This window comes from Dipodomys spectabilis, unplaced genomic scaffold (assembly GCF_019054845.1).
Source record: "Dipodomys spectabilis isolate Male_0828 unplaced genomic scaffold, ASM1905484v1 ptg000039l, whole genome shotgun sequence".
Lineage (NCBI taxonomy): Eukaryota > Metazoa > Chordata > Mammalia > Rodentia > Heteromyidae > Dipodomys > Dipodomys spectabilis.
Window position 1 is genome coordinate 11,532,745 of NW_024870716.1, and position 16,206 is coordinate 11,548,950.

General features: G+C 44.4%; 1 protein-coding gene across 5 annotated transcripts in view; it reads right to left on the minus strand.

The window, feature by feature from the left end:
• Bicd1 (BICD cargo adaptor 1) overlaps positions 1–16,206 on the minus strand; it is a 96,577-nt gene that overhangs the window by 62,400 nt on the left and 17,971 nt on the right. For all 5 annotated transcript variants that reach the window (XM_042677707.1, XM_042677711.1, XM_042677710.1 and 2 more), the window contains exon 2: positions 359–571. In XM_042677707.1, coding sequence (XP_042533641.1) covers positions 359–571 — 213 coding nt within the window. The remainder of the gene's footprint in view (positions 1–358; positions 572–16,206) is intronic.

Below are 16,206 nucleotides of genomic sequence, written 5' to 3' on the forward strand. Positions count from 1 at the left end.
GAGGATTGTGGTTTGAGGCCAATCCAGGCAGCAAAGTCTGTAAATCTCTTGCCTACAATTAAGTGCCAAAAAGTCAGAAGTGGAGCTGTGACTCAAGTGCTAGAGCACTGGCCTTGAGCAAAAAGCTCAGGTGCAGCACCCAGGTGCTGAGTTCAAACCCCAGGACGACCCCATCCCATTCCCTGAAAAAAAAAAGAGAGAGAAGGAAAAGCTCATCACACACACACATCATCATTTCTCTAAAAAGGTAGAAAAGTCAGGGCTTTCTAAGGTCAGCCACCTATGCACACCTGTCTCCTAGAGAGAACACATGACTTCATTCTGTCTCTAAGCAGGTGACTGGAACTGCTCCCCTCACCTCCTTCAGATCCTGCAGGAGAGCCGTGAGCCTCTCGTTCTCCGCCTGGACATTGGTGACCACAGCCCGGCTCTGCTTCAGCTCGTTCTGCATCTCCAAAATCTTGCCCAGGTAGTAGGCTTCCTTCGAGGCTGACTCCTGCAGCAGCGTCTCCTCTCGGCTCTCTCCATCCTCGGCCACTTTCCGGTGGATGGAGTAGGACTGCCCGAATGCCTGCAGTGTTCGGGAAGAAAGAGGGAGACAATGAAGTGCATCGCAAAACTACAAACAGGCATGGGAATTTATTTATTTTTTTGGTCAGTCGTGGAGCTTGAACTCAGGGCCTGGGTGCTCTCTCATCTCTTCTGCTCAAGACTAGCACTCTACCACTTTGAGTCACAGTCCCAATTTCCAGTTTTCTGGTGGTTAATGGGAGGAAAGAGTCTCACTGACTTTCCTGCTAAGGCTGGCTTTGAACCTAAATCCTCAGATCTCAGCCTCCTGAGTAGCTAGAATTATTGGCATGAATCACTTGACTTTTCTTTGATTATTTTTTGTTTGTTTGTTTGCTGGCCATGGACTTTGAACTCACGGCTCTGTTCCTGAGCCTCTCTATGTTCAAGGTTGGAGCTCTACCACTTGAGCCACAGCGCCACTTCCAGCTTTTTCTCTTTATGTGGTACTGAGGAATCAAACCCAGGGCTTCATGCATGCTAGGCAAGCACTCTACCACTTTGCCACATTCCTAGCCTTTCCTTTATTTTTCATTTGTATATGTGTATGTGTACAATACTGGGGCTTGAACTTAGGGCCTGGGCATTATCCTTGAGCTTTTTATTTATTTATTTAGGGTCCGGTCATGGGGCCTGAACTCTGGGCCTGGGCACTGTCCCTCAGCTCTTCAGCTGAAGGCTAGCGCTCTACCACTTGAGCTACAGCGCCATTTCCGGCTTTTTTTTTTTTTTTTTTTTGCTTATGTGGTGCTGAGGAATCAAACCCAGGGCCTTGAGCATGCAAGGCAAGCGCTCTACCACTGAGCCACCTTCCCAGCCCTATCCTTGAGCTTTTTTGATCAAGGCTATGGCTCTCTACTATTTGAACCACACTTCTACTTTCATCTTTTTTGCTGGTTATTTGGAGATCAGAGCCTCATGGATTTGTCTGCCCAAGCTGGCTTTAAACTTCTGGTTTTCAGGTGGTTAATTGGAGATAAGAGTCTCACAGACTTTTCTGCCTGGGCTGGCTTTGAACACAATCCTCAGATCTCAGCCTCTTGAGTATCAGCTAAGATTACAGGCGTAAGCCAGGGTCTTCTGGCTCTTCCACTTAATTTTTTTAAATTATATTTAAATTGTTGTACAAGGGGTTTTTCAATTCAAATTATCAATTTATAAATAAAATGCACTTTTTTGAAACTTTGAAACTTTCTTCAACTATCTTTAGATAGGGATTGGTGGCTCATGCCTGTAATCCTAGCTGGTAAGGAAATCTGAGGAACAGAGTTCAAAGTCAGCTTGGGCTGTGAGATTCTTTTTTTTGTTTTGTTTTGTTTTTGTTGTTGTTTTTTTTTTGGGGGGGGGTCCGGTTGTGGGGCCTGAATTCTGGGCCTGAGCGCTGTCCCTCAGCTCTTCAGCTCAAGGCTAGTGCTCTACCACTTGAGCCACAGCACCACTTCCGGCTTTTTTCTTTTTGCTTCTGTGGTGCTGAGGAATCGAACCCAGGGCCTCAGGCATGCAAGGCAAGCACTCTACCACTGAGCCACCTTCCCAGCCCCAGGCTGTGAGATTCTTATCTCCAACTAACTACCAAAAAGCCAAAAGTAAAGCTGTGACTCAAGTGGTAACCTTGAGCAGAAAACTTCAGGGATAGTGTCAATGTCCAAGGAATGGTACAAAAAAAGAAAAGGCGGGTGGCTCACTCCTGCAATCCTAGCTACTCAGGAGGCTGAGATCTGAGGACTGCAGTTCAAGCCAGCCCAGGCAGGAAAGTCCAAGAGACTCTTATCTCCAATTAAACATCAGAAAACCACAAGTGGCACTATGGATCAAATAGTAGAGCACTAGCCTTGAGCTGAAGAGCTCAGGGACAGCACCCAGGCCCACAGTTCAAGCCCCATGACTGACCAAAAAAAAAAAAAAAGAAGAGTAGAATTTTAGATTCCTTTAGTGTTTCATCCATCACGTCATTTGGTTTTTAAGCACTTGGTCATAAGAAAACAAACTCAAAATGTGTTTTACCTATTTTAAGTAGGGATCAATATTTTTCTGTCAGGTTCAATAGTTAAGATAGAGTGGCTATAAACATATCAACAAGGCAATGTTTCTAACTTTGTGAGATATTCTTCATCAAGAAATTGATACTCGGGGCTGGGAAGATGGCTCAGTGGTAGAGCGCTTGCCTTGCATGCATGAGGTCCTGGGTTCGATTCCTCAGCACCACATAAACAAAAAGAAAAAAGCCGGAAGTGGCACTGTGGCTCAAGTGGTAGAGTGCTAGCCTTGAGCTGAAGAGCTGAGGGCCAGTGTTCAGGCCCCACAACTGGACCCCCTCCCCCCCCCCAAAAAAAAAAAAAAAAAAGAAATTGATACTCATTGATTTAAAACATGCGTAGAATTGGGGACAGTACAAAGGACATCAAACCTTGCTCAAAATGGGTTCTCCCATAGAACAGCTTCATTACTTGAGATGAGGCTGTAGCTTCTACATAGAGTCAAATCATCAGTTCACCCAGAGAAATGCCAAGCAGAGACCACCTTCCCCCCTTCCCCCCAAAAAAAGATTATTCACATTTCAGTGGCCTTTAAAGAACAATGAAATTGGGTGCTGGTTGTGCATGCCTCTAATCTAGCTACTCAGGAAGCTGAGATATGAGGATCATGATTCAAAGTCATCCCAGTCAGGAAAGTCCATGAGACTCTTATCTCTAATTAACCAGTATAAAGCCAGGGTAGAGGCATGGCTCAAGTGGTACAGTGCCAGCTATAAACAAATAATCTCAAGATGAGGCCCCTGAATTCAAGTCTCAAAACCATCAAAAAAAATTTTAAAAAGGAGAAGAATCACTAGCAAGAAAACAACTGTATAGTTATATTTTTGTAAGAAAACAACACATGAAAAAAATAAAAGGAGCAAAGAAGGCAAAACTATTTGCAACACAGTGATAAAATCCCTAGAACACAAAGATTGCCTATAAACAAGGGAAACAATAAACTACCCAAAAAGGAAAAAATGTGATGATGTTTCATTTCTGCCATAAAAAAAGATGAAAGTATGTTCAAGATTATTATGGGAAGGCTATTTTAGAAACTATATGAAAAGTAGAAAATATTTTCGTTCTTTTTCTTTTGTGTGTGACGGGGGGGGGGGGGGGGGGCCGGGGGGGTGATGCGGGGGGATCTGAAGCTTGAATTCAGAGCCTGGGCACTGTTCCTGAGCTTTTTTGCTCAAGCTAGTGATCTACCACTTGAACCACAGCTCTGCTTCCAGTTTTTTGCTAGTTAAATGGAACTAAGAGTCTCACAGACTTTCCTGTCCAGGCTGGCTTTGAGCATGTTTAGATCTCAGCCTCCTAAATAGCTAGCAAGCGTGAGCTACCAGTGCCCAGATTTTCCTTTATTTCTTTAGTCCAAAATCTTAGTAAGAAATCACTTATGGAATAAGAAAACCCTAAAAAGTTCACATTCATTTATCCAGGCCAATATTTCTTGCAAGTAAATAGTCAAAAAAAACCAACATATGTTTTGAAGAAAACTGTCAGCTGGCTAGGTACTAGTAATTCACACCTGCAATCCTAGGTACTCAGGAGGATCGTGGTTCAAAGCCAGGCCAGGCAGGACACTATTAACTCCAATTAACCACCAAAAAGACAGAAGTGGAGCTGTGGTTCAAGTGATAAAATGCTAACCTTGGGAGAAAAACCTTAGGGACAGTGCCCAGGCCCCGAGTTCAAGCCCCAAATCAACGAATTTGAGTACATTTATTGAAAATTTCATAAATGGAGGATGTTTACTGAAACTCTGTTTATCTGAAAGACCATTGGTCTGTTATAAATAGGGTCTCTCTTAATCTTGGAAGTGTTTGCGTTGGGTGTAGAAATTGCATGCATATGGTATCCACACATTCTTAGCTGTTTAGCAACATCCCTGGCCCCTATCTCTACATGCCAGCAATAGCCACACCAGAAAACCAGCAAACATCTTTCTGGTTGAGAATCACCTGCCTAGACAATCTCTACTGTCACTTCAAATGATAAAATCAGTGATCTGCTAATCCCTGTTGAAAATGTGAATACCTCAGCCTCCTACTGGTACTCACTCCTGTAATCCTAGCTACTCAGGAGGCTGAGATCTGAGGATTGTGTGGTTCAAAGCCAGCCTAGGCAGGAAAGTCTGCACAACTCTTATTTCCAATTAACTATCAAAAAGCTGGAAGTAGAGCTGTAGTTCAAGTGGTAGAGTGCCAACCTGGAACAAAAAAAAAAAATGCTCGTGGACAGGGCCCAGACCCAGAGTTCCAAGTCCCAGGATTGGAAAGAAAGGAAAGAAAGGGAGAGGGAGAGGGAGAGGGAGAGGGAGAGGGAGAGGGAAGAAGGGAGGAAGGGAGGAAGAGAGGAAGGGAGGAAGAGATGAAGAAAGGAAGGGAAGGAGGGAGGTAGGGAGGGAGGCAAGGAGGGAGGGAGGGAGGGAGATCAAGCCCTTTTGCCAAATGTTGCTTATATAATCATATGTTGGCCTACTTAGGGACTAACTGTTCAATAGGTAAAGCTACACCTTGCCTGCGCGCATGCAAGGTATAAGTTCTGAAACTCTTGAAGAGCAGAGTAGAATCTGAGGAACTAAGTCCTGGATATTCCTGGGAGAAGTACGGAAGCAGATCACCATACACAAGTGATGTTTAGACAATGTCTCAAGAAGCTTTTGTTCATAAGCTGCTTAGACAGCTTTTATTTTTTGAATGTATATCCTGCCTTATTACCAAAAAAGACATCTGCTGTAGCATGCAGAGAAATATATGTAATGAAATGGAGAGGAAATCAGAAAAAATAGGAGAAAATAGTTAAGGAGCAGGGAAAAACAAATATTAAAATTCTGAAAGTCAATACTGTGTGTGTGTGTGTGTGTGTGTGTGTGTGTGTGTGTGTGTTGATGAGACTAAAACAGCTTAAAAATTTAGGAAGTCTAAGAAAAAGCTGAAAAAAAAAATGATCTAATTTCTACTGTCAGAGGAGGAGAGTTATTCTCCCCTTTATATGCAGTATTATCTATGCCCCAGGCTGGCCTGGAACTCAAAATCTTCCTGCCTTGACCTGCAGCAGTCAATCACTGGAGTTCCAGGCAGGTGCAACTATGCCCTGTTCCTAATTCATCTTTAATGTAATTCCTCTGATCTCTAATAAGAACTTCAGCCTCTCCAGGAAGACTCGGTCCATTTTATATGGTGCCTCTTGAATCTTTCCCCAGAGACTTACTTTTGCCAAAACAAAGGCAGGACAGTGCCAGTTAAATATCCCCCTACCCCTTTCATTACTCAACAGCTCAACTATACTGGCATAGGGCATAGTGGTCATTAAAAACAATTCTGAGCCAGGTGTCAGTAGCTTACTGTAACCCTAGCTACTCAAGAGACTAAGAGCCAAGGATTCCAATTTGAAGCCAGCCCAAGCCTAAAAGTCCATGAGATTTTTATCTTTAATTAAGCAACAAAAAGTCTTCGAAGTAGAAGTGTTATTCAAGTGGTGGACTGTTAGCCTTGAGTGGAAAAGCTAACAAACAGATCCCAGATCTGAGTTCAAGCTCCAGTACCAGCACACAAAATAAGAAGAAGAATTTGAAAGAACACAAACACTGACAAATTGGCTCCTGTGACCTCCTAAAATCCACTTTGTTTTTCAACTGTCCCCCAGTAGGCAGTCTATTAGAGTGCTAATGGATTCATATTTGTCATTTAAAGTCCTTGAAGAATAATCTTTCTCTTCAAAACTATCCATGTAGTATCAAAGGGGATTTCAATTTTGTATGTGTGTGTGTGGCAAAGCTGGGTTTGAACTCAGGGCCTGAGTGCCTTCCCTGAGCTTTTTGGTTTAAGACTAGAATTCTACCCCTTGAGCCACACCACTACTTCTAGATTTTTGCTAGTTTTTTTTTTTTTTTTTTTGGGGGGGGTCCAGTCGTGGGGCCTGAACTCTGGGCCTGGGTGCTGTCCCTCAGCTCTTCAGCCAAGGCTAGCATTCTACCACTTGAGCCACAGTGCCACTTCTTTTTGCTTATGTGGTGCTGAGGGATCGAACCCAGGGCCTCATGCATGCAAGACAAGTGCTCTACCACTGAGGCACCTTCCCAGCCCCGCTTTTTGCTAGTTAATTGGAGATGAGAGTCTTACAGACTTTACTGCCCAAGCTGACTTCAAACTACAATCCTCAGATCTCAGCCTCCTGAGTAGCTAGGATTACAGGAGTGAGCTACTGGCACCAGGCTAGTCTTTCCACTTTGAACCATATATCCTAATTTATCTCCAGCTTACACTGTGCAAAGAAATGGTTGTTAAGTGCATGAATGAGAAATGGGGTATAATAGCCTATCTATTAAGCCTGCCAAGATTTTTTTTTAAGTAGAAAATCAATATCATTGGTAGACAAGATAAATTCTATCACTTATCAGATAATTAAAACAAGCTATTTCAACATACCAAGTCGTAAATCTCAATGATTTAACTTTATTATTAGTGTGTGTGTGTGTGTGTGTGTGTGTGTGTGTGTGTGTGTGTGTGTGTGTGTGCGCGCGCGCTATCCCTGGAGCTTGATCTCAGGGCCTTGCACTCTTGCTTAGTTTTTCAACTCAAGACATGCACACACATACACACAAATATACATATATATATAATAAGAAAATGTGCAGGAAATAGAGAAAAGTATCACTTTGTGCGAGGTGCCAGTGGCTCACATCTGTAATCCTAAGCTACACAGGAGGCTGAGATCTGAGGAACAAGGTTCAATGCCAGTCTGGGCAGGAAAGCCTGTGACAGTCTCATCTCCAGAAACCCGGAAGTGAAACTGTGGCTCAAAATGGTAGTGAGCTGGCCTTGAGCAAAAGAGCACAGGGACAGCACCTAGACCCTGAGTTCAAGCCCCACAATTGACAAAAAAAAAAAAGATAAATTTAGATCAGAGTAATGATAAGGGAAACCATCCAAAGATTTTTTTTTTTCTGGCTCTGGCTCCTATCCAGAAGTTAACGGGAAGCAGAACTACCATGTCCTCAAGAGGAAGGAAAGTCTGATGTCAGACCTGAAGAAAGGAATCAGTCATATTGACGTGTCGGTAATGGAGCCTGTGTCTTGGCTGAATATTGATTTCACTAATGTGCTTTCATTTGTTATTACATTTTGCCATTGCTTGGCTGGGGGCTGGGGGGGGGAAAGGGGGGGAATGACCACTCAGCATTATTACCAAAGAGATCTTTTAACATGTGAGGGCCTCAGCAAGTCAGTTCAAGATTGGATTTGGGGGAGTCTGAAGGTATTAACACTTCAGTCTTCCTGTGCTAGGTCTAAACTGATTATGGGCATAGGTAATTACACCTTCTAGGCAGAAAATTGAGATTTTGTTCATTGTGACTCTACTGTTAAAAATGGCTTAAGAAGCTGGGCACTGGTGGCTCACACCTGTAACCCTAGCTACTCAGGAGGTTGAGATCTGAGGCTCGCAGTTCAAAGCCAGCCCAGGCGAAAGTCTGTGAGACTCTTACCTCCAATAAACCACTCAGAAAACCAGAAGTGGCGCTGTGGCTCAAGTGGTAGAGCGCTAGCCTTGAGCTGAAGTGGCCCAGAGTTCAAGACCCCCAGCTGACCAAAAAAAGAAATAATTTAAGAATTATGCTAGTGCTGGCACTGGTGGGTCACCTTATAATACTAGCTACTCAGGTGGCTGAGATCTGAGGATTAAGGTTCAAAGCTAGCCGGGGCAGGAAAGCCCACAAGACTCTTCCCTTCAGTTAACCACCAAAAAAAGCCAGAAGTGGAGCTGGGGCTCAAGAAGCAGAGTGCTAGCCTGGAGCAAAGAGAATGCTTTAGTGGTAGAGTGCTTGCCTACCATACATGAAGCCCTAGGTTCCATTCCTCAGTACCAAATAAACAGAAAAGGCTAGAAGTGGCTCTGGCTCAAGTGGTAGAGTGCTAGCCTTGAGCAAAAGAAGCTCAGGGACAGTGCGAGTTCAAGTCCAAGGACTAGAACCAAAAAAAAGTGTGTGTGTGTGTGTGTGTGTGTGTGTGTGTGTGTGTGTATTAGCACTGGGGCTTGAACTCAGTTGGATTTGGGGGAGTCTGAAGGTATTTACACTTCAGTCATTGTGTGCTAGGTCTAAACTGATTATGGGCATAGGTAATTATACCTTCTACGCAGAAAATTAAGATATTGCTCATTGAGACTCTATTGTCTAGGCCTTGGCTTTTTTCACTCAAGGCTGATGCTCCACCACTTGAACCACAGCTCCACTTTCAGCTTTCTACTGGTTAATGGTAAAAGTCTCACGGACTTTTCTACCTGGGCTGGATTTGAGCCTCGAGCCTCAGATCTCAGTCTCCTGAACAGCTAGGATTACAGATGTTGGCTACCTGACTACTTTCATGTGATCTAAATTTTAATATAAGGCAGAGTAAAACAGGTAGATAGATATATGTATGCACATGTACACAATACCTTAAACCTAATAGTGTAAAAATGTTCCAAAATGAACAAGCAAGAGGTGTCTTGTACCTTTTACTTGTAAGCCCTGAACAGCTGCATGAAGGAATATGAGTCACTAGAACAATTTTCAAGTAGTCACTGCATACCAAGGCCACTCAGATTTTTATACTAAATTCCAAGGAGCTGTGCCAGACACCACTGGCTCACACCTAGAATCCTAGCTTCGCAGGAGGCTGAGATCTGAAGATCACAATTCAAAGCCAGCCTGGGTAGCCAAACCTCAGTGACTCTTACCTCCAATTAACCAGCCAAAAGTCAAAAGTAGAGCTGTGACTCAAATTGCAGGGCACCAGGCTTGGGGGAAAAAAAACAAACAAAACCATGAAGCCCTATGTTCAATCCCTGGTACCAGCACACACAAAGAAAGAAATTTGAAAGTAGGCACCTCAAATCTGAAGTTGTTGAGGGAATGATCTTGGTTTCTGACCTAAATATCTCCCGAAATTCTATAGCAAGTCTCTCCCAAATGCCTCTTCTGGAGGCAATATAAGCTGGCTGTGGTTTCTTTCCATTAACATCAGCACTATTTTATTATTTATTTATTTATTTATTTTGATCGGTCATGGAACTTTCACTTAGGGCCTGGGCACTGTCTCTGAATTCCTTTTGCTGGAGGCTAGCACTCCACCACTTTGAGTCCCAGCACCACTTACGATTTTCTGGTGGTTAGATAGGATTACAGGCATGAGCCACCAGTGCCTAGCTATCAGCACCATCTTAACAGCTTGGGAACATGATAGCTTGGAACCTGAGCCCCAGCTAAGGCTGCCTGGGCTATGTCTCCATTTTTTTATTATTATTATTATTTTGTCAGTCATAGGGCTTGAACTGTGGGCTTGGGGGCTGTCCCTCAGCTCTTCAGCTCAAGGTTAGAGCTCTACCATATGAGTCACAGTGCTACTTCTTGTTTTCTGGTGGTTCACTGGAGCTAAGAGTCTCATGGACTTTCCTGACCGGGCTGACTTTGAACCATGATCCTCAGATCTCAGCCTCCTGAGTAGCTAGGACTATAGGCAGGAACCACCAGTGCCCGGCAATGTCTCCTTAATTCATCCCAGGATAGAGAATGAAAGATGCTAAAGAGACCTCCTGTCTGACTCACCCATCCAGACACATTTGTCCTGCCATTCACTGCCAGACTGCTGTCATAAGTGTTGCCCAAAGCTTGTGCTTCACACCTGTAACTCTAGGTACTTGAGATCTGAAGATCGTGGTTCAAAGCCAGCCTGGGCAGGAAAGTCTGTGAGATTCTTTTTTTTTTTTTGGTCCGGTCATGGGGCCTGAACTCTGGGCCTGGGCGCTGTCCCTCAGCTTTTCAGCTCAAGGCTAGAGCTCTACCACTTGAGCCACAGCGCCACTTCCGACTTTTTTCTTTTTTGCCTATGTGGTGCTGAGGAATCGAACCCAGGGCCTCAGGCATACAAGGCAAGCGCTCTACCACTGAGCCACCTTCCCAGTCCAAGTCTGTGAGATTCTTATCTCCAGTGAAGCACCAAAAAAGTCAGAAGTGGAGCTGTGGCTCAAGTGGCACATGGTCAACCTTGAACAAAAAGCTAAGGGGCAACACTCAGGACCCGAGCTCAAGCTCCAATAATGGCACAATAAATAAATGAATGGACACATGGCAGTTGGGAAAAAATAAAATAACTAATTAAAAATAAAAATGTATCCCAAAGGGGCTGGGAAGATAGCTTAGTGGTAGACTGCTTGCCTAGCATGCATGAAGCCCTAGGTTCAATTCCTCAGTACTACATAAACAGAAAACGTCAGAAGTGACACTGTGACTCAAGTGGTAGAGTGCTAGTCTTAAGCAAAAAAAAACTCAGGGATAGTGCCCAGGCCCCGAGTTCAAGACCCAGGAATGGCAAAAATAAATAAATAAATAAATAAATAATTTAAAAAGATCATACTCTCAGTTGGGTGCCAGTGACTCACACCTGTAATCGTAGCTACTCAGAAGTCTGTGATCTGAGGATCATGATTTGAATGAAACCAGTTTGGGCAGGAAAATCCTTAAGACTCTTATCTCCACTAAACTACCAAAAAGCTAGAAGAGAGCTGTGTCAAGTGGTATAGCGCTACTTTGTGAGCAAAAGAAGCTCAGGGGCAATGCCAAGCCCTGAGTTCAAGCCCGAGGATTGGCACTGGCTGGCGCGCGCGCACACACACACACACACACACACACACACACACACACACACACAGCACAAACACTTTGAGATATTCCTGTTTCTATTTACAAGAGAGTTCTATTTCTCTCTTTAAGAATGTGAAAATTGGGCTGGGAAGGTGGCTCAGTGGTAGAGCGCTTGCCTAGCATGCTTGAGGCCCTGGGTTCGCTTCCTCAGCACCACATGCACAGAAAAAGCTGAAGTGGTGCTGTGGTTCAAGTGGTAGAGCACTAGCCTTGAGCAAATAGAAGCTTAGGGACAGTGCTCAGGTCCTGAGTTCAAGCCCCAGGACTGGCAAAAAACAAAAAATGGAGGTGAGGATACTAACGGGGCTGGGAAGGTGGCTCAGTGGTAGAGCGCTTGCCTTGCATGCATGAGGCCCTGGGTTCGATTCCTCAGCATCACATTAAGCAAAAAGAAAAAAGCCGGAAGTGGCACTGTGGCTCAAGTGGTAGAGCACTAGCCTCGAGCTGAAGAGCTGAGGGACAGCGCCTAGGCCTAGAGTTCAGGCCCCACCACCAGACCCCCTTCCCCCAAAGAAAAAAAGAATGCGAAAATTAAGGTTTTAAAAAAATGTAGCTGAGCGGGGCACCAGTGGCTCACGCCTGTAATCTCAGGAAGCTGAGATCTGAGGATCACTGTTCCAAGCCAGCCTGGGCAGGAAAGTCTGTGAAACTCTTACCTCCAATAAACCCCAGAAAACTGGAAGTGGCACTATAGCTCAAGTGGTAGAGTGCTAGCCTTGAGCTGAAGAACTGAGGGACAGTGCCCAGGCCCAGAGTTCAAGCCCTATGTCCAAAACAAAAAGTAGCTGACTCTATCCTGAACAACAGGAACCAGTATACAAGGACACATGCACCTCCATGTTTATTGCAGCACTGTTCACAATAGCCAGGATATGGAAACAACCCAGATGCCCCACCACAGATGAATGGCCAAAAATTGTGGTATCTATACACAGTGGAATATTATGCAGCCATTAGAAAAGACAAAATAAATGGCATGTGCAGGGAAATGGGTGGAACTAGAAGAAATCCTGTTATGAGGTAAGCCAAGAGCAAAGAGACAAATGGCACATGATCTCCCTGGTAAGTGGATGCTAAACCCAAAAGATGAGGTGATACGACAAAGTAAACAAGACTCGAGAAACAAAGGACCTCCACTCATCTGGTCGAATCACTACTAAATAACCCCATGCTGCTGAACACATATATGGTGTATATGTGCACACCAGAGGGAAACTAGGAGGAGGACACAGAACTAGAGGGAATCAGGGAAAAACATACAACAGTGGGACCCATCAGCTGCACTGGACATTGATCAAAACCAACTAAGCAACTCAATGACAGGGATGGGAGGGCAGGAATGAGTGGGAAAGAGGCAACAGCTGACGTTATGCAGAAGGAAAAAAATGTATATATCACCCGATGTGAAAGAAATAACTGTATTGCCAAAGCTCATAGAATTCATAAACTTTATAGACCATGATAGACAATTTGCCCCATGAGAGTTAGAATGTGTTTGTGACCTTAACTAAGCATCACTACCTCTTAATACTGTGAAATTTGTGAAATTATGTAATCACTTAAATCACACACAAAAATGTAGCTGAAACCCTCAGCCTACTGAAGTTGAATTTTAATCTCCATAGCTGGACAGCTGAAATCCTTCCTTTGCATATTAATTAGATTCACTCTCTCCACCTTCTGGTTTTACCATGCACAGATGGTGAATCCAGGGTTGGCTGCGTCTGGGTAACAGTTTGAAAAGCCCTTGGGTAATAACAAGTGCAAATAGTTGCTTATGCCTTTCAACAACACAGTGAGATGAGAGTGGCTGCTGGTGGGGGCAAATCTGCACTGACTTAAAAAAAAAAAAACCTTACACTGTGGATGAAAGAAATTTCACAACAGGTTGAGCAGGCACCTACAGTTCATGCCTGTAATCCTAGCTACTCAAGAGGATGAGACTGAGGATCATAGTTTAAAGCCAGCCTGTGCAGGCAAGTCATGAGACTCTTACCTCCAATCGATCACCAAAAAGCCAGAAGTGGATCTGTGGCTCAAGTGAGAGAGTACTAGCCTTGAATAAAAAAATAAAAAATCTCAGAGACAACACCCAGGCCCTGAGTCAAGCCCCAAAAGAAAAAAGGCAGGATTTGCATAAAGAAAAAAAACAGGGGCTGGGAAGGTGGCTCAGTGGTAGAGCGCTTGCCTTGCATGCATGAGGCCCTGGGTTTGATTCCTCAGCACCACATAAAGCAAAAAGAAAAAAGCCAGAAGTTGGGGCTGGGAAGGTGGCTCAGTGGTAGAGCACTTGCCTTGCATGCATGAGGCCCTGGGTTCGATTCCTCAGCACCACATAAGCAAAAAGAAAAAAGCTGGAAGTGGCGCTGTGGCTCAAGTGGTAGAGCACTAGCCTTGAGCTGAAGAGCTGAGGGACAGCACCCAGGCCCAGAGTTCAGGCCCCACGACCGGACCAAAACAAAACAAAACAACAACAACAAAAAAAGCCAGAAGTGGCGCTGTGGCTCAACGCTAGCCTTGAGCTGAAGAGCTGAGGGACAGCACCCAGGCCCAGAGTTCAGGCCCTACGACCGGACCTCTTCCCCCAAAAAAATGAAAAAAGAGAAAAGAAAAATAGATGAGGGCTGGGAAGATGGCTCAGTGGTAGAGCGCTTGCCTTGCATGCATGAGGCCCTGGGTTCAATTCCTCAGCACCACATAAGCAAAAAGAAAAAAGCCGGAAGTGGCGCTGTGGCTCAAGTGGTAGAGTGCTAGCCTTGAGCTGAAGAGCTGAGGGACAGTGCCCAGACCCAGAGTTCAGGCCCCACCACCGGACCCCCAAAAAAAAAAAAAAAGAAAGAAAAATAGATGAAAGGTTATGATGTACCTACAGAAATAACTCCACAAACAGGAGAACTTATTCAAATATGGCTCAGAGCCTTATTTTTTCTTTCAAGATTGGGCTCAGGCATCATGTCTGTTATAAAAATCTTTCTCTCTGGCTATAGAAAGTGGGCTCACAGAAAACAGCAGATCTCAGCTAGATCCATGGAGTTCTTTCTCTTTTCTGGCAGCTGAAATGGAAATTTAAAAATACTACTCTAAGCTGCGCTCTGGTAGCTCATGCCTATAATCCCAACGACTCAGGAGACTGAGATCTGAGGGTCGAGATTCAAAGCCAGCCCAGGTGTGTGCCACCATCTCTTATTTAGGAAAGAGTTGGGTTTCTCCTGGAGGTCAAATCACATGCAGGGAACTAGGAGGAGACATGGATTTCTTGAAAGCAATAGTTTTTCCTTCTTTTCGATGTTTTCATGAGCATCACTGTGCATATATTATCTCTGCATACTTTACCACTTTGGATAGGACTATGACATGCTGTGGATTTGCTTCTGATGAGGACCCAGCAAGGGACAAAGAAGGAGGTTAAGTGAGTCACAATGTTACATGTATCCATTCAGTGCCCACAGCTAGAGGTGGTGAAGTGATGTTGGCGTGGATTTGAAACACCAAGAAGAGGAAAAAGACATTGAGAGGTTTTATGTTGGAGGGATGAGAGGATTCATCTATTTTTTTCCTTTTTTTTAAAATTTTTTCCAGTCCTGGGGCTTGAACTCAGGGCCTGGGCATTGTTCCTGAGCTTCTTTTGCTCAAGGCTAGCACCCTACCACTTAAGACACAGGCTATGTCTAGCTTTTTCTGGTACTGAGGAATCGAACCCAGGGCTTCATGCATGTTAGGCAAGTACTCTACCACTCTAACACTTAAGCCACCTTCCCAGTAGAGGATTCATCTTTACCGTCGAAATCCTACCTTTGCTGGGCACTGGTGGCTCATGCCTATAAACCTAGCTACTCAGGAGACTGAGATCTAAGGATCACGGTTCAAAGCCAGCCTGGGCAGGAAAGGCTATGAGACTTTTATCTCCAATGAACCACCATAAAGTCAAAAGTGGAGCTGTGGCTCACATGGCAGAGCACCAGCCTTGAATAAAAAAACTAAGGGACAGTGCGTGAGTACATACACACACATACACACACATACACACACACACACACACACACACACACACACACACACACACACACACACACACACACACACACACACACACAGGTTTTAGTAAAATAGCCTTCATGACTTTCACATGCAGGTAGAAAGTATATTAACCTAGTGTGATTAATGGAAGCAATTACTAAGCACTGTTACCACTAAGTGGAATAATTTCTCTTTATGCCATCTATCATGATTCTTCATCTAGCGGCACAGATGATGTCAGAGGCTATTTGACAAGATGCTTCTTGGATCTAAAATGGTGTATTTTATTAGTTTAAGTCATAGTGTTGGACATTTACGACCCTCAGAGGGGTCTATAGTGTGTGTGTGTGTGTGTGTGTGTGTGTGTGCGTGTGTGATGATGGTGGTACAGGGGTATAAACTCAGGGCCTTGCACTCTCCCTTAGCTTTTCAACTCAAGGCTGACTGCAACTTGAGCCACACCTCCACTTCAGGCATTCCGCTGGTTAACTGGAGATAAGAGTCTTTGGGTTTTGTCTACCCAGGCTAACTTTGAACTGAATCCTCCAATCTCAAGCCTCCTGAACAGCCTGGATTACAGGTGTGTGCTTTATACCTGTTGACAATGATTACTACTTAAGCAAAAAAAAAAATTGGGGGGGGGGGAGGTCTGGGGGGAGCAGGGGATCTGGTCGTGGGGCCTGAACTCTGGGCCTGGGTGCTATCCCTCAGCTCTTCAGCTCAAGGCTAGCGCTCTACCACTCGAGCCATAGTGCCACTTCCAGCTTTTTTCTTTTTGCTTATGTGGTGCTGAGGAATTGAACCCAAAGCCTCATGCATGCAAGGCAAGCACTCTACCACTGAGCCACCTTCCCAGCCCTGCAAAAATGTTTTTACATGTGGGCAAATAGAAATCTTACATTTCTCTAGTAAAAT